Below are 27,672 nucleotides of genomic sequence, written 5' to 3' on the forward strand. Positions count from 1 at the left end.
TAGCCCTTCTGCACATGCTCTATTTAGTGTGTATTGCTAGAGAGGTTTTTTTTCTTGGGAAAGTGCATGTGATCAGCACAGGGCCAATCAGCAAGGGTCAGAGGTTTCACATTCTCCTAGAGCAGAAAAAAAACTCCTCCTACAAGCTTTAACCAGTGCTCAGCTGAAGTCACAAGACTGCTCTAACAGCTGATGAGAAAAGGTATTTAGCAGTTTATATTTACTAAAATAATTGTATTTCCATGTTCTGTGTACTGTGGGAGACCAGATATAGTGAATGCAGGGTCCTGGGTTTAGTAACATTTTAAGTTCCCTTTTACTGACAAAGGAAAGCTTTTTTTTACAGTACATATCAACCCTAAATTGATGACATTTATTTGAACAAAGCACTACTTATCATAATCAGCTGCAATGTTTTTTTTTTAAATAAACTATTGTTTTCATCATTTGTAATCCCTCTGCATACACATCATGTCTACATGCACTAATGCAACTGCTGCATGTCAGTTTCCTGGCGGTGACAACCATTAGGAGAGCATGCGATAAGGTGATGACATGGGATAAAAACTGAGACAGGGGCAGTAAGTTTTCATCTTATACAGTGGGGCAAAAAAGTATTTAGTCAGCCACCAATTGTGCAAGTTCTCCCACTTAAAAGATGAGAGAGGCCTGTAATTGGCATCATAGGTAGACCTCAAATATGAGAGACAAAATGAGAAAAAAAATCCAGACAATCACACTGGCTGATTTGGAAAGAATTTATTTGCAAATTATGGTGGAAAATAAGTATTTGGTCACCTACAAACAAGCAAGATTTCTGGCTCTCACTGACCTGTACCTTCTACTTTAAGAGGCTCCTCTGTCCTGCACTCATTACCTGTATCAATGGCACCTGTTTGAACTTGTTATCAGTATAAAAGACACCTGTCCACAACCTCAAACAGTCACACTCCAAACTCCACTATGGTGAAGACCAAAGAGCTGTCGAGGGACACCATAAACAAAATTGTAGACCTGCACCAGGCTGGGAAGACTGAATCTGCAATAGGCAAGCAGCTTGGTGTGAACAAATCAACTGTGAGAGCAATAATTAGAAAATGGAAGACATACAAGACCACTGATAATCTCCCTCGATCTGGGGCTGCACGCAAGATCTTACCCCGTAGGGTCAAAATGATCACAAGAACGGTGAGCAAAAATCCCAGGACCACACGGGGGGACCTAGTGAATGACCTGCAGAGAGCTGGGACAAACATAACAAAGGCTACCATCAGTAACACACTACGCCTCCAGGGACTCAGATTCTGCAGTGCCAGACGTGTCCCCCTGCTTAAGCCAGTACATGTCCGGGCCCGTCTGAAGTTTGCTAGAGAGCATTTGGATGATCCAGAAGAGGATTGGGAGAATGTCATATGGTCAGATGAAACCAAAATAGAACTGTTTGGTAGAAACACAACTCGTTGTGTTTGGATGCAACTCAGCATTCTCTCTCCTCTAAAGAACATCATACCTACTGTGAAGCATGGGGGTGGCAACATCATGCTTTGGGGCTGTTTCTCCGCAAAGGAACCAGGACGACTGATCCATGCACAGGACAGTATGAATGGGGCCATGTATTGTAAAATTTTGAGTGCAAACCTCCTTCCATCAGCAAGGGCATTGAAGATGAAACGTGGCTGGGTCTTCCAACATGACAATGATCCCAAACATACCGCCCGGGCAACGAAGGAGTGGCTTCGTAAGAAGCATTTCAAGGTCCTGGAGTGGCCTAGCCAGTCTCCAGATCTCAACCCCATAGAAAACCTTTGGAGGGAGTTGAAAGTCTGTATTGCCCAGCGACAGCCCCAAAACATCACTGCTCTAGAGGAGATCTGCATGGAGGAATGGGCCAACATTCCAGCAACAGTGTGTGCCAACCCCTTGAAGACTTACAGGAAACATTTGACCTCTGTCATTGCCAACAAAGGATATATAACAAAGTATTGAGATGAACTTTTGATATTGACCAAATACTTATTTTCCACCATAATTTGCAAATAAATTCTTTCCAAATCAGCCAATGTGATTGTCTGGATTTTTTTTCTCATTTCGTCTCTCATAGTTGAGGTCTACCTATGATGCCAATTACAGGCCTCTCTCATCTTTTTAAGTGGGAGAACTTGCACAATTGGTGGCTGACTAAATACTTTTTTGCCCCACTGTAACAGGAAGTGCCTGTGCAATATCATTCCTGGATGGATCACTGGGAATATTTGAATGGAAACTGCAGATTTAGGGCCTTTGTTGAAAGGCTTTTTTTTTAATCAAATGGGTTTCCATAAAAGTCTAAATAAATGCAAACCCACCTTACAGTTGACAAAAGCCCTGAAGCTGCAGTTTCCATTAAATCAATAGAATGAAGGTCAAATGCAGATCTTAAGATGGTCAACTACAGGTCAGATGTATTCTGATTGATCTTCGAAGCTTCTCAAACTGATGCCATCCACACTAGTCCAAAGCCTGCCACCCTATTGAAAAGGAATTTACATTACATAGACTGTACATACTGGAGGCTTTGACTTTGGAAATTTGGTAAATTTGATTTGACTCCTAATAAATAAATATATATATATATTATCCACACAGTTGCTATTATGATTTTAGGCTCATTAGGTAGTTTTAAAATAAATTTGCAGTTAAAATAAAAACTGCAAGCATGCAAAGTTCTTAATCTTGTCCACCATCTGAGGACTAATGCCAACCTGACCTGCAAAGGGGAAATAGCTGAAATTGCAAGGATGAAGACTAAAAACAGTGTATGTCCCTCACATCAGTGCACAGAATAACCACAGTATTGAGTGGAAATACTATAAGGCAAGCAAATGACATTGAAAATGGGCACAGCAGATGGATGGTCATTAATGAATATAAACTAAATTACATTGAGAATGAAAGGCTGATGTGATGGAGAAGCCAGGTACATCAATACAGTGACCGGTGATCTCACCTCTAAGGCAGGAAGGGTGTATGACTAAAGTTGTCGGTACAGGAACTGATAAAGGCCATTAGATCAGAAACCAAAGGAGCCATATAGTGAAAAGCCCTGAGGAAGCAAACTAGAGCCCAGAGACAAGAGACATGTGAAGAACTAATAGACTGGATCCAGCACAGTATGTATTAATAATAGACATGATAAAAACAAGGCCACTTACTACTACTTCAATGATTTCCTTTTACTTGTTTGATTTTTTATTTTAAAGCCGAACTCCAGGATAAGCCAATATTATCTAAATATATGAGCCATTTGTGTTCTTGAATCTTGGTGTGCTTTGTGTAATTCTTCTAGATCTGGGCATTACTCTGGTGTAAAACATTGCCTATGTGTGGGAGCTTCCTGTAATACAGACCGGTCACTGCTGCTCTCTTCTTGTACAAGGTGAATGGTCTTATCTCCATTTCCTCCTATTGTTTTCTGCAGGCAGCCTGTAGTGGGTGCCTCCACAGCTCTGCTCTCTGCACACGCTATATACAGCATAGTGATGATATCACTGCTGCTTTTATAAACTTTACGAATGTATTTTGTGCACACAAAGTGGGTTCTCTGTGGGCACTGAGGAGTAAATTTAAACAAATGAAATTTGATGTGCCTGGAGTTCCGCTTTAAACATGATAATGTTTAAAGCTAATGGTAAAATATAAAATCTTTGTTTTTTGTCGGCTTCTGGCATTGTCTACCCTCAGATGCCATCTCATTTGACACTGATTTGATGGTGCTATTCAATAATGTTCTCATGATCTCATGACTCATGACTGGGGTAGATTTACTAAAAATGGTGCACTCAGAATTTGTTGCAGCTATGCATGGTAGCCAATCGGCTTCTAACTTCAGCTTGTTCACTTACACTTTGGCAATAAAACCTGGAAGCTGACTGGTTTCTTTGCAGAGCTGCATCAGATTCTGCACCATGCGGTTTTAGTAAACAACCCCAATGTGTTTATAAAGGGTTCTGTTGCCCAAGGTAACTTAAATGATCCTTACCCCTTGGAGAAAGACCCCTCTTCTTTAAATGTTACAATCAGTCTGCATATGTTATTAGATTAAGACAGTTTGAATTCCCTGCCTTAAGTTTTAATTAAGGTGCTCCTCAAACTTGTTTGATAAACAGGGCTGCTGACTTAATATTACCATTCACTGTATTTCCCCGGGTGCAGCCCTGCTCTCTACCTGCCTAGGCTTCCAACTAGCCCCCCTCCCCCTTCCCCCAATAGGTTGTTCAGCCCCCCAGTTGGGTCCTGGATTTATATTACTATACAATCTTGTGAACCAGGCTAGGATCTGGTTCTGTGAGAGTTACCTCTCCTACCACCTTTTCTGTTCTTTGCCTCTCTCCTTCACTACTGAACACTCAATTCTTCCCCCTCTGCCTCCACTGCACTCCACTCCACCTCACCTACCCCTTCCCCTCCGAAAACCAAACCCCAAATTTTCCACATCATTGTCTTGTCTACCGTAAAACCATCGCCACTTCCTCTGAAATTTCATTCATACAGTGTCAAGGGTCTCAACAATTTGTTTAAGAGTGCCAAAACCCTTTCCTCTATCCATAAGGTGAAAGTTAGGATAATCCTTTTTCAGGAAACCCACTTCTGTAATGATCACACCCCCACTGTCACAACCCTTACTACTCTAAATAGTTCCACAAGGCAAAAGGGGTCTCCATCGCTATACACACAAATGTACCTAATCATTTTAAACAACATAAAAAAACCCAGAAGGAAGATACATTTTTAATAATAATCTAATAATCATTACCAGGTCTGCACAGCCAGCCAATATTTACACATTCTTCAAGAATTCACCTAAAGCCCCATTCTCTTTAGTATTGATTTTGACATTGCCTTAGAACTCCATTTGAACACTACCTCAAATCGATCAAATATCTCTTTCAGCCAGTTAAACTCCTTTCAAAAACAGTTATTTAGGCTAGTGGATGTCTGGTGGATTCTTCATCCCCAGGATTAAAATTATACCTTCTATTCAGCCACTCACCAGTCATACAGTTGTACTGACTTATCACCAGCCACCACGCTCTGGGTTGGAACCCTACCACTCTCTCATTAGTGTGGTGTGACCACTCACCAATTATGTTCACTTTCGAAATACCATCTGCAACATGCTCAATGTGTTCAAGGCACCTTAACGATACTCTCTTAGAAGACCCTGATGTGCCACCAGACAATAAAAACTACTATCGCCAATTTCTTAGTTGATCACATAAATTAAACTACTCTCCATTTCCAAGGGGAAGGATTAAAAACCGTAGTCAGAGGGACCCTCATACAACATGGGACCAACTCAAAAAAGAATGAACGACATTTCAAAACTACAGTTCATAGAGACCAAACACAAACAGTTCCAATCACCAGCCACCTTTGCGGAGAATTCTCAGAACAATCCCTCATGCCTCTTATCTGTCGACACCGAGAAGGATTTTGGTAGGGTTAACTGGCCTTTCTTTCCCCAAACATTCATCAAATGGGGCCTAAGCCTGCACAAAAATGTCTAGCCCTATAGCATTCCCTTCTAAATGTTATAACCATGGAACACCTAGACAATGCACTTTGATCCAACCCTTAAATCATTGGCGTAAAAAATGCTAAACCATCTACCCTATGATGGCTTGCATACCAACAGATTTTTTTATCTTCACTTCTAGGCAAACAGGACTTCACCTCCCCACCAACCCCATTTGAAAGCCCCCTTTTACAGGACTATCACCTAACTCAAAGCCTATCTTCAATATACTTGATTCTCCTCACTTCACCATTCATCCCTCCCTCACTATAATGAACAATGGACAGGAGAACTGGGAATCTCCCTTTGTTCAAGATTGGGAAAAAGCCTTTATCTTAACACACTGACTCTCCATAGCAAACAAAGCCCAAGAGGCCAACTTCAAAATCCTTACCCATAGGTACAGTTGCATTCCATACCATATATCCCTCAGTCTCAGAACTCAGGAGATGTCACAATCACCCAAGCACCAAGTTCCATATTTGCTTGTCCCCCTATTAAAAAATTCTGAGACACAGCGTTAATACTATATATTAAGACTACAGACACTACTGTCTCAAATCTCTGTCACATCGTCCTGCTTTCTATACTACCAGGATCTATCAAACACCAAGGGGATATCCTGTGACATTTCCTCATCGTGGCACATACTGTGATCCCATACCATTCGTGTTCTTCCCAACTCCCAACAATCACAGATGATTTTATCTCTCATATAGAACACTGCCCAGCACAAGAAAATAACGAAGCATCCTACATTCAGATCTGGGCTACATAGACTATCTTTGGACTTCACAGAAACTCTACAACCTACTATCATCCTAAATTCTCATCCTCCTGGTCTACACATAGCAATGGTGGAAGAGAATCCCCCCCCCCCACTCCCTCCCCTAATACCCCAAAACCCTCTCCCATCTCCGACAGACTCTTTCTCCACACCTAAACCCACCCAGTTCTCCCCTCCTCTGTTTATGTTTTCTTCTCTCTTCCCCCCACATCTTTGTCCTAATATGTATCCCATATACATATATATAAATATCTAAGCAATGCGGACACAAAGTCCTCCAATAGTAACAATCCAAAATTACATAACTGACCGATTCCATCCCCTAACCCACAAAACGAACCCAGATCTGCATCATCTTGCAACCGGGGAAATATAGTTAACAGTGTTTTACGAAGACTCTTTACAGGATTTATGACTTGGAATTATAAGTATCTGTTTGAAGTACTGGAAAACTTTGCTTCTGAAACATGCTCTATGCATACCTTCCCCTCCATTTTTCTTTATTTCATAACCATTGAAAGGTATAGCTGAAAACATTTAAAAAAAAAATCTTTGTTTACCATTGTATTCTTTATTAAGAATATACCAGCCATTTGCTTTTGGATAGGGTGGGTTATTTACATTAAAGGATAAGCTCACCTTTTAGTAAAAAATAATAAATGCACATTTTTTTGCAGATTAAAAAATGTGCATTTACTATTTTTGTCTGCAGGAGCCTGTAAAGCATTGCAATCAAAGCGGAGAGCGGGGGCCGGTCTAAATATGGGTATAACATGCAACATGTTATAAAAGGTGAACTTATCCTTTAAAGGCTAACTCAAGCCAGAGAGTTAGGAATCTCCACTGGGTTTTAATTGCTGCCTGCATCCCCCAAAAAGAGTGCCCCCATTTCCTGTCCCGTCTGCCACTCATTGCAAGAACAAGAAGTGTGAGGTATTCGCAAAATCTCACAATAAAAAAGTACCAGATGTTATATACCTTAAAACACTATGTAAATCTACACAAAGAAAGTTGTTATTTGATCATAAAAAGGACTGCATCGTAAAAATGTTAATGGTGCTGTTCTTTTCTCATAAAGCTAATGTTTGTATTGATGAAAAAACATACTCTGTGAATCTGAGTTAAGGAATATTCTTTTTTTCCATTAAAAGACAACTATAGTGTGTTTACTCACCTGCCATGCCTCCAACTGCTGGGACAAATTGACCTTTTGTTGAATGGCATCTAGTAGCTGAGTGTTTAGTGACATCATGTCAATTCTACACTTTGCCAGTTCCATTTCCACAGCATTCTTTCTGGAGAGGAAATTGTTATACAAATTTAGTCATATACAGTGGCTAAAGTAAATATTCAATGCTTGGAATATTCTAAATCTAGTGTTTAGCTGGCCACAAACTGTTAGATTTTTTTTTTCAATCAGCCAGCGGGTTTAAAGGAGAAAAAAAAATTCCTCCATCCATACAAAGGAGGTGTATGATGGAATTCCTCCTGTTGGGTCATTGTTTTCTGACAGCACCTCCTGCAGCTGTTGGAATACACTGATCAGCAGCTGCAGCTGACTGGCTGGAGCTGCCAATCAATAAAAGTTTTCCAGCATGTCCCTTAAACAGTCGATATCCAATTTATTGAATTCTGTCCAGCAGGGACAGCAACACACTGATTGAAATTCGGCTGGATCCTGCAGTGTATGGTCAGCTTTACAATCTGGAAAAAAACCCATCTGGATTGCATTTTATGAAACTGACCTATACAGAATAACACAAAATTTCTAAAGAAATCTGTGTGAACGTGGAACAGGTAAGCATTGGTGATAATGTGCTGTTACCTTACAAATCTTAAAATATATCTGAAGCAGAAACCTTTTTTCCCCCTATTTTGGATAGAGAACGTAAATATCTCAAGGAGGGCTACAGCCAGCAGGAACCCCCCACTCCATCCAAAAATAGAAAAAAAAATTGTTTTGACTTTAGTTGCACTTTAACTAAAATGATATTAAACAGTGATAATATCCTATTTGCTTTCAGTGGGTTGATACCTATATCCAGGGTCCGTGTACTGTGAGGGAAAAGAGGGTATACAAGGGTTGCTTCCAAAATGTGTACCACATAGACTAGCTTTTATATTGTGGACTGAGTAGTTCCAGTGGTATTTCCAAAGTTTAGAGTAGACATCGCTAATTTAAAATCCTTAGAATTTTCTTGGATTCAGTTTCTTTATGCAGGGGAAAATGAACAAAAGTAACTATGTACCTGAATACAGCAGCAAACTGTCATAAACAGATCCTTTTACATTTCTTTACACTGATTGTGTTAACTGTATAGAACACAACCTAGTATAAACAGGAACTACTGGAGCATATGAAGAAATTTAGCGAAGTGTCATAATTTTTACTTAGCATTCAAATTGTTATTACTTGGCAATAGCCTCATCTCGGTCCTTTATGGCCTTCAGTAGCTGTTCGTGCATATCATTATTCTGGGTCAGTTCCAAGAGGTGGTCCCGCTCCTCTTTCAGTGCAGTCATTTCAACACTCAGTAGAGTTACCTGAATATAAAACAGCATTTTGGCATTAGAAATACAACCGTTAATAATAATTTTATATATATATACAGTGGGGCAAAAAAGTATTTAGTCAGCCACCAATTGTGCAAGTTCTCCCACTTAAAAAGATGAGAGAGGCCTGTAATTGGCATCATAGGTAGACCTCAACTATGAGAGACAAAATGAGAAAACAAATCCAGACAATCACATTGGCTGATTTGGAAAGAATTTATTTGCAAATTATGGTGGAAAATAAGTATTTGGTCAATATCAAAAGTTCATCTCAATACTTTGTTATATATCCTTTGTTGGCAATGACAGAGGTCAAACGTTTCCTGTAAGTCTTCACAAGGTTGGCACACACTCTTGCTGGTATGTTGGCCCATTCCTCCATGCAGATCTCCTCTAGAGCAGTGATGTTTTGGGGCTGTTGCTGGGCAACACGGACTTTCAACTCACTCCAAAGGTTTTCTATGGGGTTGAGATCTGGAGACTGGCTAGGCCACTCCAGGACCTTGAAATGCTTCTTATGAACCCACTCCTTCGTTGCCCGGGCAGTATGTTTGGGATCATTGTCATGTTGGAAGACCCAGCCACGTTTCATCTTCAATGCCCTTGCTGATGGAAGGAGGTTTGCACTCAAAATCTCACGATACATGGCCCCATTCATTCTGTCCTGTACATGGATCAGTCGTCCTGGTCCCTTTGTGGAGAAACAGCCCCAAAGCATGATGTTGCCACCCCCATGCTTCACAGTAGGTATGGTGTTCTTTGGATGCAACTCAGCATTCTCTCTCCTCCAAACACGACGAGTTGTGTTTCTACCAAACAGTTCTATTTTGGTTTCATCTGACCATATGATATTCTCCCAATCCTCTTCTGGATCATCCAAATGCTCTCTAGCAAACTTCAGACGGGCCCGGACATGTACTGGCTTAAAGCAGGGGGACACGTCTGACACTGCAGGATCTGAGTCCCTGGCGGCGTAGTGTGTTGCTGATGGTAGCCTTTGTTACGTTGGTCCCAGCTCTCTGCAGGTCATTCACTAGGTCCCCCCGTGTGGTCCTGGGATTTTTGCTCACCATTCTTTTGATCATTTTGACTCCACGGGGTGAGATCTTGCGTGGAGCCCCAGATCGAGGGAGATTATCAGTAGTCTTGTATGTCTTCCATTTTCTAATTATTGCTCCCACAGTTGATTTGTTCACACCAAGCTGCTTGCCTATTGCAGATTCAGTCTTCCCAGCCTGGTGCAGGTCTACAATTTTGTTTCTGGTGTCCTTTGACAGCTCTTTGGTCTTCACCATAGTGGCGTTTGGAGTGTGACTGTTTGAGGTTGTGGACAGGTGTCTTTTATACTGATAACAAGTTCAAACAGGTGCCATTGATACAGGTAATGAGTGCAGGACAGAGGAGCCTCTTAAAGAAAAAAGGTACAGGTCTGTGAGAGCCAGAAATCTTGCTTGTTTGTAGGTGACCAAATGCTTATTTTCCACCATAATTTGCAAATAAATTATTTCCAAATCAGCCAATGTGATTGTCTGGATTTTTTTTCTCATTTTGTCTCTCATAGTTGAGGTCTACCTATGATGCCAATTACAGGTCTCTCTCATCTTTTTAAGTGGGAGAACTTGCACAATTGGTGGCTGACTAAATACTTTTTTACCCCACTGTACATATATATACAGTGGGGATCGAAAGTTTGGGCACCCCAGCTAAAAATTTGTATTAATGTGCATAAAGAAGCCAAGGAAAGATGGAAAAATCTCCAAAAGGCATCAAATTACAGATTAAACATTCTTATAATATGTCAACAAAAGTTAGATTTTATTTCCATCATTTACACTTTCAAAATAACAGAAAGCTAAAAAATGGCATCTGCAAAAGTTTGGGCACCCTGCAGAATTTATAGCATGCACTGCTCCCTTTGCCAAGCTGAGACCTTCCAGTGTCATGGATTGTTCTCAATCATCGTCTGGGAAGACCAGGTGATGTCAATCTCAAAGGTTTTAAATGCCCAGACTCATCTGACCTTGCCCCAACAATCAGCACCATGGGTTCTTCTAAGCAGTTGTCTAGAAAACTGAAACTGAAAATAGTTGACTCTCACAAAGCTGGAGAAGGCTATAAGAAGATAGCAAAGCATTTTCAGATGTCAATATCCTCTGTTCGAAATGTAATTAAGAAATGGCAGTCATCAGGAACAGTGGAAGTTAAAGCAAGATCTGGAAGGCCAAGAAAAATATCAGACAGAACAGCTCGCAGGATTGTGAGAAAAACAATTCAAAACCCACGTTTGACTGCACGATCCCTCCAGAAAGATCTGGCAGACACTGGAGTTGTGGTACACTATTCCACTATAAAGAGATACTTGTACAAATATGGTCTTCATAGAAGAGTCATCAGAAGAAAACCTCTTCTACGTCCTCACCACAAAAATCATTGTTTGAACTTTGCAAATGAACATATAGACAAGCCTGATGCATTTTGGAAACAAGTTCTGTGGACCGATGAGGTTAAAATTGAACTTTTTGGCCGGAATGAGCAAAGGTACGTTTGGAGAAGAAGGGGCACAGAATTTAATGAAAAGAACCTCTGTCCAACTGTTAAGCATGGGGTTGGATCAATCATGCTTTGGGGTTGTGTTACAACCAGTGGCACAGGGAACATCTCACAAGTAGAAAGAAAAATGGATTCAATAAAATGTCAGCAAATTTTGGATGGTAACTTGATGCCATCTGTGAAAAAGCTGAAGTTAAAGAGAGGATGGCTTCTACAAATGGATAATGATCCTAAAAACACCTCGAAATCCACGGGGGATTACATCAAGAGGCGTAAACTGAAGGTTTTGCCATGGCCTTCACAATCTCCTGACCTCAACATAATTGAAAATCTATGGATAGACCTTAAAAGAGCAGTGCGTGACAGACAGCCCAGAAATCTCAAAGAACTGGAAGACTTTTGTAAGGAAGAATGGGCAAAGATACCTCAAACAAGAATTGAAAGACTCTTGGCTGGCTACAAAAAGCGTTTACAAGCTGTGATACTTGCCAAAGGGGGCAGTACAAGATATTAACTCTGCATGGTGCCCAAACTTTTGCAGATGCCATTTTTTTGTTTTCTGTTATTTTGAAAGTGTAAATGATGGAAATAAAATCTAACTTTTGTTGACATATATAATAAGAATGTCTAATCTGTAATTTGATGCCTTTTGGAGATTTTTCCATCTTTCCTTGGCTCCTTTATGCACATTAATACAAATTTTTAGCTGGGGTGCCCAAACTTTCGATCCCCACTGTATATATATATATATACACACACACTGTATATTCTTTTCATAGAATACAGGGCCAAAAATTATTAAAAACAGCCATTATGACATCTGTACTACAGCTACAGCTTCTAACTCTACTGCTATTACTTCTGTTATTATAGATCAATATCATCTGATGAAAATTAAAGTGTTACTAAACCCACAACAGTAAAATCAGTCTGTATGTGCAGTAAAGCATGCTTGTTATACTCACTATGGAACCTAAGGGTTAATCCTCTGCATTGCATAAAAAGGCTGTTTGATCCTGACTTCTCTGATCCTCCCTTTTTTCCAGTGTCCCCCTCTCGCCTGATAAGACATATCGTGTGGAGTCAGTCTGCACATGCTCAGTTTGCTGTGTATTGCTAGAGAGGTTTTTTATTTTTCTTGGGAGAGTGCATGTGATCAGCATAGGGCCAATCAGCACTGTCCAGACAGAAGTCAGGGGTTTTGAATCCTCCTAGAGCAGAATTAAAACTCCTCCTACAAGCTTTAACATGTGCTCTGTTGGACACTGATAGAAGTCACAAGACAGCTCTAACTGCTGATGAGAAAAGGTATTTACTAAAATAATTGCACTTCCATGTTCTGTGTACTGTGGGAGACCAGATAAAGTGAATGCAGGGTCCTGGGTTTAGTAACCATTTAATTGCTATATAAACTAATCAACATCCAAGGATATGCGAATGATATCCAAATCACTGGATGTGGTCTGTTTTTTGAACATGTTTATTTAAGAGACGTCCTCATTACTTGGTTCTACTATTCTAGGTCTTCAAATGAAGACACTACTTTGTGAGACTGGGTTTAAAATTGGTTACAGTAGCTCTTCATTAAAGTAAATCTGTCAAGAAAGAAATGAAGAAGCTGTTATTTCTGACCTTTTCCTCTAAAATGTCAGCTACCTTGCTATTAAGCCAACAGTTATACTTAAAGCCCAACACCAGATTTAATAAATGCTGCCTTACCTAATATCTATAACAAATGTCTAAAAAACACTGCTTTCACCCAAATATTTAGCACTCTGCACATACTTTGTCCTGCACTGTGAATCTTCTTCTGGGATGAATGACACCAATCTTCTTTCCACCCACTTCCTGTGAGCCCATGCTATAATATATACACTCCCTGGGGGTACATCATCATGCTGGTCTGGGTTCATGTTCATTAGTGTGGCTTGACAATTAAACTGTATGTTACTCCAACATTTCATATGTCTGAAATGGAACAATGTTACCATGTACTCATATTATAAAGTATCCTGTTCTCTTTGCATTGCTTACTTTGTGTGAAATACCTTATGATCCTGCCAGTCCCTCTGCTTTCCTATTTCAAACTGACCACGCCAAGATATGGAAGCGCTTCCATCCCAGTGTGGTCAGTTTATTTCTTTGCATCCTACTTGGGAGTAAAGCCTGCCTGTAATCCAAAGGTCAGACTTGTGCTGACATGCCCTCACATAGGAAGATCAGTGTACTGCTGGTTTCTCTGCCCCTTGCTGACACATCCCCTCTGTCTATGCATTTCTACATTTTACACTAGACTGTCTATTCTCCTTTCAAGCTGCTGATGGCAGCCCCCCGTCCCCCCCCCCAATTATCATAAGAAGCTGAGAACAGAGCTCATGTGATCACTTATGAAAAAAGAAAAAAAAGCAGCAGCGCAGCCACCAGAATGCTTCAATCTGACAGGCAGTGGTCTGCTTGTCAGATATATACACAGCCACCGGGAGTGTGTGTAAAACACCCCACTGTCAGGTCTGTACAACATATGGACCTAGCAAAGAAAGGTTACAGTGTTACTAAAGGCATTTTTTTTAATTAAAATAATAAACACGTTATATTCTCCTTGCAGACAGCAGCCCTGAACCTCCTCTTCTGGGGTCCCCCTCTGGCGATCTTGGCTCCTCATCTTCTCCGTGTGCCCCCATAGAAAGCAGCTTCCTATGGAGGCTCATGTGTGTGCTTGTTCCCATAGACACACATACCACAGCATAGCCCTGCCCCCACTTCTTCCTCACAGCATTTGACTGACAGCAGCAGGAGCCAATGGCTCCTACTGCTGCTCGATTCTCTGTGTGAAGAGGAAGAGAGGAGAAAAGGGATCCAGCCATGCACAGAGCTGGATTGAATAAGGTATTTGGGAGGCGGGGGAGGATGAAAAGCTGTAAAAGGTTTTTTTTACCATAATTCAGGGAATGCAAAGGTAAAATAGTTTTGGCTTTAGAACCACTTTAAGCTATTTTGCGCGCTATAATATCTATCTCCTATGTGAAGATCACCCACCATAGGTTAGTGACAGTCTTAGAGGGTCCATTCACACCAAGAAATGCTGTTATTGTAAAAATTCTATTTATTACTACGTGGATAGGATGCATTTCTGGCTGCAGCCTTACGACTTCTATAAAATATGCTGCATTTTTGTGCATTTAAGTGCATTAAGAATTGCCACCAAAATGAATAGTAAAGTAAAAAAAAATGCATGCATTGTGAAGCATTTTATATTCTTAGCACATTTGCATCAAACAAAATTCCATTGTATTGGTTTCTTTTTCATTGCATAATGACTGAAAAAAAAACATACAAGTAGAAAATGAGCATAAAAGCAACTAAAAACACGTTACTGCATCTGTTTTTCTGTATAACTGAGTATTGGCTTTGGCAGTCAGGAGAGTCCACAATGGTGGAGTGAGCACAAACCTTTACTGACACTGCTTTAACTGTGGTCTGCTGTGTGGCACATAACTGGATTTCACAAGTTCTTTGAGCGTTGTATCGATCTACTGACATACTGTTGAAATCTGTGTAGTCAATCGTAGCTGTAACTGCATAGTGATCTTTACTTTGGATTGTTTATATTTTATTGGTTTATTTTATTATTTTAAGTTTATATTGTTTTTAGTCATTTTTTTTTCATTTAGATTTGTCTGTGCACTTCCTTTAGAAATATCATGTCATGTTTTAAAACCGAAATAGGGAGCTGCCATTGCTTACTGGGTTTTAAATGAGCAATTCTGGAACATACCTAGAATAAGAATGCTGATATTGAAGCAAAAGCTTTCAAGTGGCATATTTCTTCCAGTTTATCAACCTATTAAGGTGACACTAAACCCATGCATTAACAAATATCATTTACATTACAGTATGCTGCACAGAGATACTGTATGTAACTGAGGTTATCCTCAAATATTCTTATGTGATGATTTTCTTACATCAAATGTATGGGCCTAATACTTCCATTTTGAGGGTGGTTCCACTACCCTTTTTGCTCCTCCTGTACATCTGTACATCTAGCGCCCAAGGATCATATTCATGTACTGCACTACAACGCTACATGCCAAAACAGTCAGTGCCAGCATGTAAAACCTCCTCCTATGTCAATTGTGTCAGCAAACTGCTTCTTTTACAGCACTGCCCTTGTATGAGGTACCAGCAATGTAAATGGGAATGCCAAGGCATGCGCATTTTCTGAATGCTGGGGCAATGCATTTTGGGAGATGTAGTCTGAGGCTTGCAGTGCTCATGACTAGAATGATATATACAATATTTGAGCCTCAGACCAGGAGTTTGGTAATTGCGCTTCCGAAGTTAGCTGTAAAGGGCAAAATGTGAGGTAATAAAGGACACTTTTAAAAACTCTTGCAGATATGTGATACATGAGATGGAATTTTATATATTTATGACATGCTGATGTTTATTAGGGGAGGGTTTAGTGACTCTTTAAGCAGTAAACCAAAGGATAAGGATGACTATCACAGAGTATGCATCCTAACATTCAATCATAAGGAACTCTGCACTAAGGTATAATGTTCAAAAGGCTACTATATGCAATGCAGCTGCACACCTCCTATACTCCCCAAGGGAGATAGTGCAAATTAACATAAACATAACTAGGTGCAGCGATAAACAACAACCAAAAATATTAAGATTATTTATAAATCCTCCTTCTGTCCCTTTAAATCCAATGCATAAAGTGCTAGTGATATATCCAATGTATCAGTAAAAAGTGCTGTAAACAATCCACAGTGTAAACAAAAAATAATACAATAAACCATGAATAACTGTCCTCCCAAAGTCCAATATATAGAAAAAACTGCTGGGGCTGTAAACAATGCTGTGATCAGTCCATCTGTGCAAACCAATAATGTGCTCTCTCAAATATCTGTGTTTGCTGTTCTTTATTTTCTCCACACGTGACCCACAACAACCAGAACGTGCCTGCGCTTGTTCACTACTCCCCTTGTGTGTAGCACTCACCGAATAATGCTGACCCCTTATGCTGAATAAGGTCAGTAGAGCTTTACATATGCTTTCCTACCACCAGGCATCCTCCTCACATACTCCTCTGGGGGTACCTTCTCACCACCGTTTCCACTTCCAGTCTCACTTGGGTTCAAGAGATCAAAGAGGAGACCCGAAAGAGTGTATTTCAATTTATTAACTCAAAAAACAACTGTTGCATTTGCAAGGTTCATATATCGACACAGCCTCGGTAATATTCAATGGCACCTTCACTTTCTCGTCAAAATGGCTGTGCACTCCACCAGCCAGAAGTGACGTCAAGATCGTAGCTCCTTCCAATGCATTCGTTCATGTGATGTCTTCAGGGGAATCATTTCCCGCAGTTGGCCGATTCTGGGTCACAGTGCAAAAGTATGTGCACTCCTGTGGCCCAGAAGAGAAGTAAGAGCAAAAAGGCTATGGCCACACTTCTCTTTTAAATTTTTTCCATTCTAGGCATAGTGGTCCTTTAAATCAAACTAATATACCTAAATAGACATTTTCTCCTCTATGTCTAAATCTCTTTTTGCTCATATGTGATTTCATATACAAATATTAATAACACAATTGAAATTATTATCATGATATCATAATATTATATTATATATAATAATATATTATAAGAATTATTATAATTATTATAAATTACTTGGTGGTTTTCTACCTGTTTATGAAGTTGCTGAAGCTCCTCAAATGTTTGCTTCATTCTCACTTGCTCTCCCTGTAATAGCTCTCTGAGTTGTTTGGAGTCTTCACTAGTCCGTTTGATCTGCTCTTCCAAGCCATCATCCTCACATTTTCGTGCACTCTGTTAAGAAAAATATGAAACTTGACCACTCTACAGTCATACAAGAACATGTCTTGAAGTCCAATGCATACAGTATATGGAACCCACTACCTTCTAATTCTTATCTCCTTCAAACCAGAACACAATAAACATGAATATCAAAATGAATTTACGATTTCTCAGATTCAACACAGGTGTGTATTATATTGTTACAGAGTGGATGAATTTGCCCCTTGAATTAAAGATCTCTATAGCCATGAAAAACAGTAACACCTGTTAATATTATTCTAAATTAATTAAATTGATATTGACTGATACCTACATTACTCATGAAAAAGAAACAGGTGTAGTAATGCTGTACCAATGAAATACAGTATATGGGATATGATTAGGCCCCAACTGGGTGAAACATGTTACAGGGAGTTCTGCCATGAGTAGGAGACCAAACTGAAACAATTTTTTACGAAAAAGGAATGCAATCATCACTCTTGGAAAATGTTTATTCAATTGTTTAATTGTGTAGAAAAAAACAATCACTGACAAGCCTCAAAACTATTTTCATTTAACATTCCAACCATCTGGCTTTAACCACTTGCCTAGCGGGCACTTTTACCCCATTTCCGCCCAGGCCAATTTTCAGCTTACAGCGCTGTCGCACTTTGAATGAGAATTGCGCGGTCATGCAACACTGTACCCATATGAAATTTTTATAATTTTCTTTACACAAATAGAGCTTTCTTTTGGTGGTATTTAACCACTTGCCCTCCTGAATATTTACCTCCCTTCCTGACCAGGCCTCTTTTTGCTACTCGGCGCTGCACTAATTCAACTGATAATTGCGAGGTCATGCAATGCTACACCCAAACGAAATTTACGTCCTTTTATTCACACAAATAGAGCTTTCTTTCGGTGGCATTTGACCTGTGCGCTTTTTATTTTTCATGCTATAAACAAAAAAAGACCGAAAATTTTGAAGAAAAATTATACTTTTTACTTTCAGCTATAAAAAATATATAGTAAACTCAAAGTTAGTTATAAATTTAGGCCAAAATGTATTCTGCTACATGTTTTTGGTAAAACAAATCCCAATAAGTGTATATTGTATGTTTTGTGTGAAAGTTATAGCATCTACAAACTATGGTATAGATACTGCAATTTACACCATTTGTTTTGCTATACAGTGCTGTGCTAGTTTAACTACATGCCGCCCAGCCACTGTACATATACGGCGGCAGGGCGGCACTCACAGGAAAAACCACATTTTATAGACGTGTGTTTGTAAACAAATAGGGGGCGCGCGTGAGGCGCGCCGCCGCCCTATCTGTCCCGCGGATCACCGCCGCAGATGTCAGTTGCTAGGTCACAGCCGCTCGGCGGCAAACAGTGACAGACAGCACAGCTGCAGTAGCTGTGCTCTGTCACTTCCCTGTCAGCTCGAGGATGAGCTGATCGAGAAAGAAGAGTTTCTATTTCTCAATCAGCCTTGTCCCCTGCAGCACACACCCCCACCCCGTAGTAAAACACTTCCCTCACTCCTATAACCCTTCCCTGCAAAATAAAGTTAACCCCTTCCTCCCCATTGCCATTAGTACAGTGTCAGTTTTTTTTTTTTTTTTGCACTGATCACTGTATTAGTGTTTTTGGGGATGTCAGTGACCCCAAGTCAGTACCCCCCAATGTCAGAATGTCCGCCGCAGTCCCACCATAAGTCGCTGGTCGCTGCCATAAGTCCCTGATTGCCGCCATAATTCGCTGATCGCCGCCATTATTAGTATAAAAAAAGAACCAAAATTCCCAGTATCTTTCCCGCCATTTGTAAACGCTATAACTTTCACGTAAACCAATTAATTTACACCTATTGGGTTTTTTTTTTTTAGCAAAGACATGTCACAGAATGCATTTTGGCAGAAGTTTATGACTAAATTTGATTTTTGCATTTTTTTTTTACTGGACATGTTTTATAACAAAAAGTCCAAAATATTGTTTTTTTTCCTCAAATTTGTCAGCCTTTTTTTTTATAAAATAAAAACCGCACAGGCGATCAAATACCACCAAAAGAAAGCTCAATTTGTGGGGGAAAAAAGGATGTAAATTTCATTTATGTACTGTATTGCATGACCGCGCAATTGTCCGTTAAACTAGCGCAGCGCTGTATAGCAGAAAAATGGCGTAAGTTGCAGTATTTATACCATAGTTTGTAGACACTATAACTTCCACACAAAGCAATCAATATACACTTATTGGGATTTTTTTTACCAAAAACATGTAGCAGAATACATTTTGGCCTAAATTTACAACCAACTTTGAGTTTACTATATATTTTTTATAGCTGAAAGTAAAAAATATTGTTTTTCTTCAAAATTTTTGGCCTTTTTATGTTTATAGCGTGAAAAATAAAAAGCGCACAGATGATCAAATACCACCGAAAGAAAGCTCTATTTGTGTGAAAAAAAGGACGTAAATTTCGTTTGGGTGCAGCATTGCATGACCGCGCAATTATCAGTTGCAGCGCCGAGTAGCAAAAAGAGGCCTGGTCATTAAGGGGGGTAAATCCTCTGGAGCTCAAGTGGTTAACGGACAATTGCGTGGTCATGCAATATGGTACATAAATGAAATTTATGTCTTTTTTTTTACACAAAAAGAGATTTCTTTTGGTGGTATTTGATCACCTGTGCGCTTTTTATTTTTGGCGCTATAAAGTGAAAAAGTTTTAAAGAAAAAACATTTTTAAAAAAAAAACAATATTTTCTCATTTCGGTCATAAAAAATATCCAAAAACACTAAAATTTCGTCATAAATTTAGGCCAAAATGTATTCTGCTACATGTTTTTGGTTAAAAAAATCCCAGTAAGTGTATATTTATTTCTTTGTGTGAAAGTTATAACGTCTACAAACTATGGTATAGATAATGGAATTTACACAGCTTTTACTTTCTGACTGCCCATCACATTTCTTGAGGTGCTAAAATACCAGGATTGTACAAACACCCTCAAATTACCCCTTTTCGGAAAGTAGACACCCTAAGCTATCTGCTGAGAGGCATATTGAGTCCATGGAAGATTTATTTTTTTTCCACAAGTTTCTGGAAAATGACAAAAACATTTTTTTTTTAAACAAAGTTGTCATTTAAATTATTTATTTCTTGCACAAACCATGGGTATATGTAGAATTACACCCGAAAATACATTCTGCTACTTCTACTGAGTATGGGGATACCACATTCGTGAGACTTTTTGGGAGCCTAGCCACATACAGGAGCCTGAAATCCAATGACCACTTTGAAAGCCTGAAGATGCGTAACTTCCTCATTACACTTCCTCACTACCTATCACAGTTTCGAAGGCCCTGACATGCCAGGATAGCACCAAACTCCACCAAATGACCCCTTTCTGGAAAGTAGACACCCCAAGGAATTTAAAAAAAGGCATGGTGAGAATTTTGCAGATCTCATTTTTTCTCATAAGGTTTTGAAATATAAAAAAAGAATAGAAAAAATATGTTTTTGTTTTTTTTCTTCATTTTCCAAAAACTTGTGCCAACAAATGAGATCTGCAAAATACGTACCATGCTTCTTATCAAATTCCTTGGGGTGTCTACTTTCCAAAAAAGGGTCATTTTGGGGGGTTAAATGCTATCCTGGCATTTCAGGGCCTCCGAAACTGTGATAGGTAGCCTGGAAGTGTAATGAGGAAATAAAGCCCTTTAAAAGTCCGAAGGTGCTTATTGGATTTTGGGGTCCTGTACTTGGCTAGACTGCCAAAACGTCTCTCACATGTGGTACCCCCATACTTGGGAGAAGTAGCAGAATGTATTTTGGGGAGTAATTCCACATATACCCATGGCATGTGTGAGCAGTAAATCATTTAAGTGACAATTTCGTGTGAAAAAAAAAATATTTTTTTTTGTCATTTTCCAAAAACTTTGTGTCGATGTCCCAATATTTATGGACCTGACTGTATATATGTGATTTTGTACACCCATGCTACCCTGTAGCAGTATTTCTGCTATAGGACGGTCAAGAAGCGGTTACAGAAGCGGTTTGTGTTGCGTCGCTACGTTACTTTAACTGACAATTGCGCGGTCATGCAACACTGCACCCAAATTAAATTTACGTCCTTTTTTTCCCACAAATTGAGCTTTCTTGCGGTGGTATTTGATCGCCTGTGCATTTTTTTATTTTTTGCGCTATTAAATAAAAAAAAAAAAGGCTGACAATTTGAGATAAAAACAATATTTTGGACTTTTTGCTATAAAACATGTCCAGTAAAAAAATGTAAAAATCAAATTTTGTCATAAATTTTGGCCAAAATGTATTCTGCGACATGTCTCTGCTAAAAAAAATCCCAATACGTGTAAATTAATTGGTTTACGTGAAAGTTATAGCGTTTACAAATGGCAGTATAGATACTGGATTTTAAATTTTTTTTTATACTAATAATGGCGGCGATCAGCGACTTATGGCGGGACTGCGGCGGACATTCTGACACTGGGGGGAACTGACATCCCCAGTGACACCAATACAGTGATCAGTGCAAAAAAAAAACACTGACACTGTACTAATGCACTGGGGAAGAAGGGGTTAACTTTTTTTAGTCAATGAAAGGGTTAACTGTGTGAGGGGAGTGTTTTACTAGGGGGCGGGGGTGTGTGCTTCACGGGAACACGCTGATCCAGAGAGATAAACTCCTCTCTCAGGATCAGCGTGCTCGGAACTGACAGGGAGCAGAGCTGCAGTGTACACACTGCAGCCGTGCTCCCTGTCAGTGATTGCCGGTAATCACCGGGACCCGGTGGGTAATGATCAGTGGCACAGGTAGGGCGGTTGCGCACCTACCTGTTTTGCAGAAAGATGTTTAAAAACGTGATTCTGGGCAGTGGTGCTGCCCTACTGCAGTAAAAACACTGTGGCTAGACAGCAACCAATTAATCACCACTGTGTGTTTTATTTTTTGCACTATAAACAAAGAGCAAAAAATTTGAAAAATAAAAAAGTTTTTCTTTTTTTCTATTACAAAACAGGTAATGTTTCTCCATCACTGATGTGCATTGATGAGGCTGCACTGATAGGCAGTACAAATGGGCAATGATAGGCAGCTCTGATGGATACTGATGAGGTGGCACGGATAGGCAGCACTGATGGCCACCGACAGGCTGCACTGGTGGGCATTGATGAGGAGACACTGATGATGCGGCAGTGATAAGTGGCACTGATGCGCATCACTGACGGGCGGCGCTGATTGACGGCACTGACAGGCAGCACTGATGGGCACAACTGCTGGGCAGCACTGATGGGTGGCACTGCTAGGCGGCACTGCTGGGCACAGGTGGGTGGCACTGCTGGGCAACACTGATGACCAGTGCCGATCTGCTTGGTGACAGCTGCCGATTGTCTGCAGTATTTTCCTCACGCTGTGACAGCATGAGGAAAGTGCTGCCAACAACCAGCAACTGTATTTACTTCATGATCTGCTGTGTCAGCGGACACAGCTGATCACGTGGTAAAAGGCCGCTGTGATTGGCCTTTTACCTCATGACGTGATCAGCTGTGTCCGTAACACACAGCGATCACGGAGATCACCGGGTGTGCGCCGCTGGAGGCACGTGGGAGGGCGTGTTTTGGGGGGAAGTCATATGACGCCCTCCCAGAACTGAACAACCACACTGTAGCTGTCATTCAACTATAGCACGGTAAGAGTGTAGTTAAGAAACACTTAAAAAATTTAAAAAGAAAGAAAATTGTAGTCAATTGCACTTGTTTTTGAAGATAAAGCAGAGAAAGAAAATATTCTGGGGAAAATATTATGAAATAAACATCTGCATCAGATTACATCTACTAGTTAGTCTGCAGTTAAAAAAGAGTCATTGCACACCTTGGTGAGCTGTTGCACCAAGCTGATTGACATGAATCATGGCTTCAACATGAGAGATGTCAGTTGAAACAAAGAAGATGATTATAAAACTTCTTCAAGAAGGTAAATCACAGAATGTTGCAAAAGATGTTGGTTGTTCCCAGTCAGTTTGTCTAAAATCTGGACCAAGTACAAATCAAATAGGAAGGATGTAAAAGGGAAGCGTACTGGTAGACCAAGGAAGACATCAAAACGTCAAGATAGACAACTTAAAGCAATATGCTTTGAAAACAGAAAATGCACAACAAAACAAATGAGGAACAAATGGGCAGAAACTGGAGTCAATGTCTGACCGAACCGTAAGACATCGCCTAAAGGAAACTGGGTTTACATACAGAATAGCCAAACGAAAACCATCATTCACACTTAAACAGAAAAAAACAAGGTTACAGTGGGCTAAAGAAAAGCAATTATGGACTATGGATGACTGGATGAAAGTGATATTCAGTGATGAATCACAAATCGCATTGGGCAGGGTGATGATGCTGGAACTTTTCTTTGGTGTCGTTCCAATGAAATGTATAAAGATGACTGCCTGAAGAAAACATGCAAATTTCCATAATCATTGATAATATGGCATGTCAGGTAATGGTACGGGGGAGATGACAGTCATTAAATCTTCAATAAATGCACCAGTTTATATTGAGATTTTCAACACTTTTCTTATTACATCAGTTGAAAGAATGTTTGGTGATGATGACATAATCATTTTGAAAACTTTGCTTCAAGAAAGACATTTGATGTCATATGATGTTTATGTATGTGCTGTGCAGCATTGATTCTATTTATGTTAAGCAGCAGCTTCTCCATTTCACTATTAGTCACATATTTATTTATTCACTAGGTGGCGCAGGAGTTTAATTTAGTTTTAAATAAGATTGTTTACTGCTTACACTGTTAGGAAAAAAAATAGATTTTTTTACTTACTTATAAAATCCTTTTCTTGGAGTACATCACAGGACACAGAAAAGTTAACCCAGACTACTGGGTTATGCCTCACATTCAGGTGAATGGACACTGGCTAACAGCAAAGTTTTACATCACTGAGCATAGAAGCTCCCACTCCCAGTATTGCCTCAGTTTTTTCAGCAAACAATATCAAAAGCGAAAAAATATGTTTGTGATGTACATCAAGAATAGGATTTTAAAGGCAAGTAAAAATCGTGTTCATTACAGAACACAGGAGGAGGTAATTCTTGAACTAGTGGGTGTTCCAAAAACAATCCCACGAGAGGCAGGCAACATCAAACAACAGCTAACAAGCCCAATAGAAATATACCTCTTAACATAATTAGAAGAGAAAACAAGAAGGCCGCTTGATGGACTTTCCGACTGAAGCTGACGTCTACCGAGCCTCAAACATCCACCTGGTAAAACTTAATGACTATATGAGCAGAAGACTAGATGGCTGCCTGACAGACTTGGGAACCAAGGATGTTTTGGAGCTGGGCATATCAAAAGCAGCACTGATTTAAATGACATGCTTAAAGCGACTTAGACAGGAAGGAGTTTCATGGTCTCCAAACAAACTTGTCCTGGTGAGGTACAGGAAAAAGTCTCCTACAGGACAAAGCTGCAAGCTCAGACAAACTTAATGTAGGCGAAAGCCACAAGAAAGGAACCTTGCATGACAGGAGATGGAGAGAAATATCCCAAATAGGTTCAAATGGTGGCCTCTTATGGACTGACAACACCAGACTGAGGTCCTACAGAGGTAGCAGGAAGTGGAACATACTAGTCGAACAATGTGAGCCATCCCTTCTGTGTGTAGCAACCCCCCCAACACTTACCTGAGCCCCCTCGCGATCCAGCGATGCCAACGAGAGCCTCGGTTTTCCGGGGACTCTCACTCCTGACTGGCTGAGGCAGCATATGTTTTCTGGTACAAAGCATTGAAAGTTATCATGAAAATAAAATAATAAATTATAAAATGGGAAGACGGTGTTAATTAGGGCTGATTAAGGTAAATTAAGGGGTAATAAGGGGTTAAACAGGAATACGTTTTTTTTTTTACTTTGTTTTACTTTCGTGAGGTTGCTTAAAGTATTTGTAACTTCAAAAATAAATAAGCATTCTTCTGTTTCTATAAGGGGTTCCTATGAGCTTTTTAAAATTTGTGCCGAAAGTGCTTCTCTATTTCCTGTTTGGTCCTGCCTGTTCCCTAGCTTGCCAAGCTAAGCATATCACGTGATCCATGCTAGCTTGTTAGTTTACGTTCCCTGTTATTCTGCTGCTAGATATAGGCACATTGTGCAAGTGATCAGCATGTCTGTATCTTCTGTGGTCAGTTTAAACTCACTCCACCTGCCCATCCCTCCTCCTTTGATTGATGGCAGCTTCCCGGCCAACAGAACCTCATCCTCTTCTTTGTGAAGCTGCAATGATATGTGCCCCTCTCTGTACATACTCCCCAGCCATTCCTACTCCTTTGATTGATGGTGGCTTCTTGGCCAGCCGATCCGCCTCCTCCTCCTCTTTGTGAAGCTGCACTGTGGTGGCTCTGCTCACTCATGCATGAACAGCGATCACGTGGTCATTTTGAAAAAATATACATATGAATTTAAAAGAAGCATATACAGTTTATATGTACTCAAAAACGTGTATAGATAAACGAACGTCACAACTACTTTAAAGGCAAAGATTAGACTTGTGTTTATACTGTCACGTCTCTGAAAAGCGATCCGCATTCAGATCAAATTTCAAAGACATTCGACAGATGGTGAGGATGTGATATGACTCCTTCTCTCCTGTTTTAATTCCGTAAATGCCACACCAACAAGCTGCATCCCCATTCACTTGAATGGGACTCTTTTGGTGGTGGTACTGCCTCCTGAACTGGACAAGAGCGATAATTTTTGCCATGGGCACAAAGTACCACGACCGCAGCATGTGCTCAACCCAAACTGCAACTATAAACGAGCCCTAACTGACAACATATTCAGAATAAAGCTCATCCTTTTGATCTTTAAATGAATGAAACAGAGTAGATACAAAAGTAACAATTTTACTTTGTATGTCTAAATCTCATGGCTGAACAGTGTACATAAACACTGTGTCAGACGGTCCATTTTTTCAAAGCAACAGCTACTACAGCTGCTGTATTTACACAGCAACAACTCCTGACTGCCCTTTGACAACTGGGAACTGCTGGTGAGGGCCATGTGGGTAAGTTAGAGGGGCAGATGTACTACAGATACAGATGTACTTTTATTAAAGCAGCATTAAACCCAAAACCAAAAATGTTATATATTGCAGTTTACCAATAAATAGATGGCTGTATTTGTTTTTTTTACTTTTTTCCCCTTCTGTTTTTACCTGGTGATCTGGCCAGTAACACACCTCCTTTATTAGAGTGCCCCCACTCTGGATGAATGAGCACAGTTGGCACCTTTGAACAGTAGCATTGTCAGTGCGGGGGGAGGGACGTGTTAGATGAACTAGCAGATTAATAAACACTAACAAACTAAAGCCAAACTCCAGCTCACACTGCAGTTGCAGCAACAGTTTTATTTCTTTTGAAATAAAGGTTTTACATAAATAAATAAAAGCTGATCATTGTAAGCACCCCTGTGATAAATGGTTTGTCTCATCTCTGTAACTAATACATCTGGAAGAGAGCTTGTTCTTTTTTTAAAAAAAAAAAAGACTTACTGACAAGATCACCAGATGAAAATAGACAAAAGCTTAAAAAAGAAAACTAGTGTAGCCACCACAAGCTGCAATATACAGTAATAAATGTTTGCTTTTGGGTTTAATACAGCTTTAAGTTTTAGTGGACATACCCCAGTGTTCACAACTGGCTAACTATTTATTTTAATTTATTGAGAGAGATAGAAAAATCTACTGCTTATATGAGGTTAAACAAAAACATTAGGCCTTTGCCTGCTTATCATTTATTTCTTTCATACAAAATGGTAATTGTTGTGTACCTGTGAACCTGTATTGCTTATACAAGGCAAAGCAAACCTGTACTTTGCTCATACAAGACAAAGTAATAGGTTTCCCAAGCACAAATAGTACCATGTGTTACCGTCTTAGGGGTGAAGTACAGGTGTACAATAAAGACCAACTCCGAGCACAAAGCATTTTTTTTTATATTTGTGTCTCAGTTTAAGAAAACTTCCCCAACCTTTCTATACCAATGACAAAGAGACAGAAAGTGAGGCAAAGTGTACCCAAATAGGACACAGACATCAATAAAAACCCAAAAGAAGTTCCAGCCTTTCCCCATTCTACAGTCTACACCCCCAAAAAAGATTTGGATTTAGTTGGTCATATTTATGAATTATGATATGTTCAGCTAGAAATCATTTTTATAGCATGATAATTTCTAGTGTAAATGTAAGTTATATATATATATATATATATATATATATATACATCACCATATATACAGTATACACTCAGGTCCATAAATATTGGGACATCGACACAATTCTAACATTTTTGGCTCTATACACCACCACAATGGATTTGAAATGAAACGAACAAGATGTGCTTT

At 39.8% G+C, this 27,672-nt stretch overlaps 1 protein-coding gene across 2 annotated transcripts in view; it reads right to left on the reverse strand.

The window, feature by feature from the left end:
- The window catches only part of LOC149449355 (BICD family-like cargo adapter 1), a 130,124-nt gene that overhangs the window by 16,828 nt on the left and 85,624 nt on the right, over window positions 1–27,672 (reverse strand). The window contains exons 7-10 of one of the 2 annotated variants that reach the window (XR_016315417.1): window positions 17,140–17,283; window positions 8,755–8,885; window positions 7,516–7,636; window positions 2,987–3,095 (exon numbers count right to left, since the gene is read on the reverse strand). Coding sequence is in view for 1 of the 2 variants with exons in the window: in XM_089693338.1 (XP_089549464.1) it covers window positions 7,516–7,636; window positions 8,755–8,885; window positions 17,140–17,283 (396 nt within the window). In the remaining variant the exon portion in view is untranslated. The remainder of the gene's footprint in view (window positions 1–2,986; window positions 3,096–7,515; window positions 7,637–8,754; window positions 8,886–17,139; window positions 17,284–27,672) is intronic. The other variant, XM_089693338.1, reaches the window with a different exon arrangement.

The sequence above is a fragment of the Staurois parvus genome, unplaced genomic scaffold (genome assembly GCF_062004578.1).
Source record: "Staurois parvus isolate SC_StPar_1 unplaced genomic scaffold, SC_StPar_1.0 ptg000626l, whole genome shotgun sequence".
In the NCBI taxonomy this organism is placed as follows: Eukaryota; Metazoa; Chordata; class Amphibia; order Anura; family Ranidae; genus Staurois; species Staurois parvus.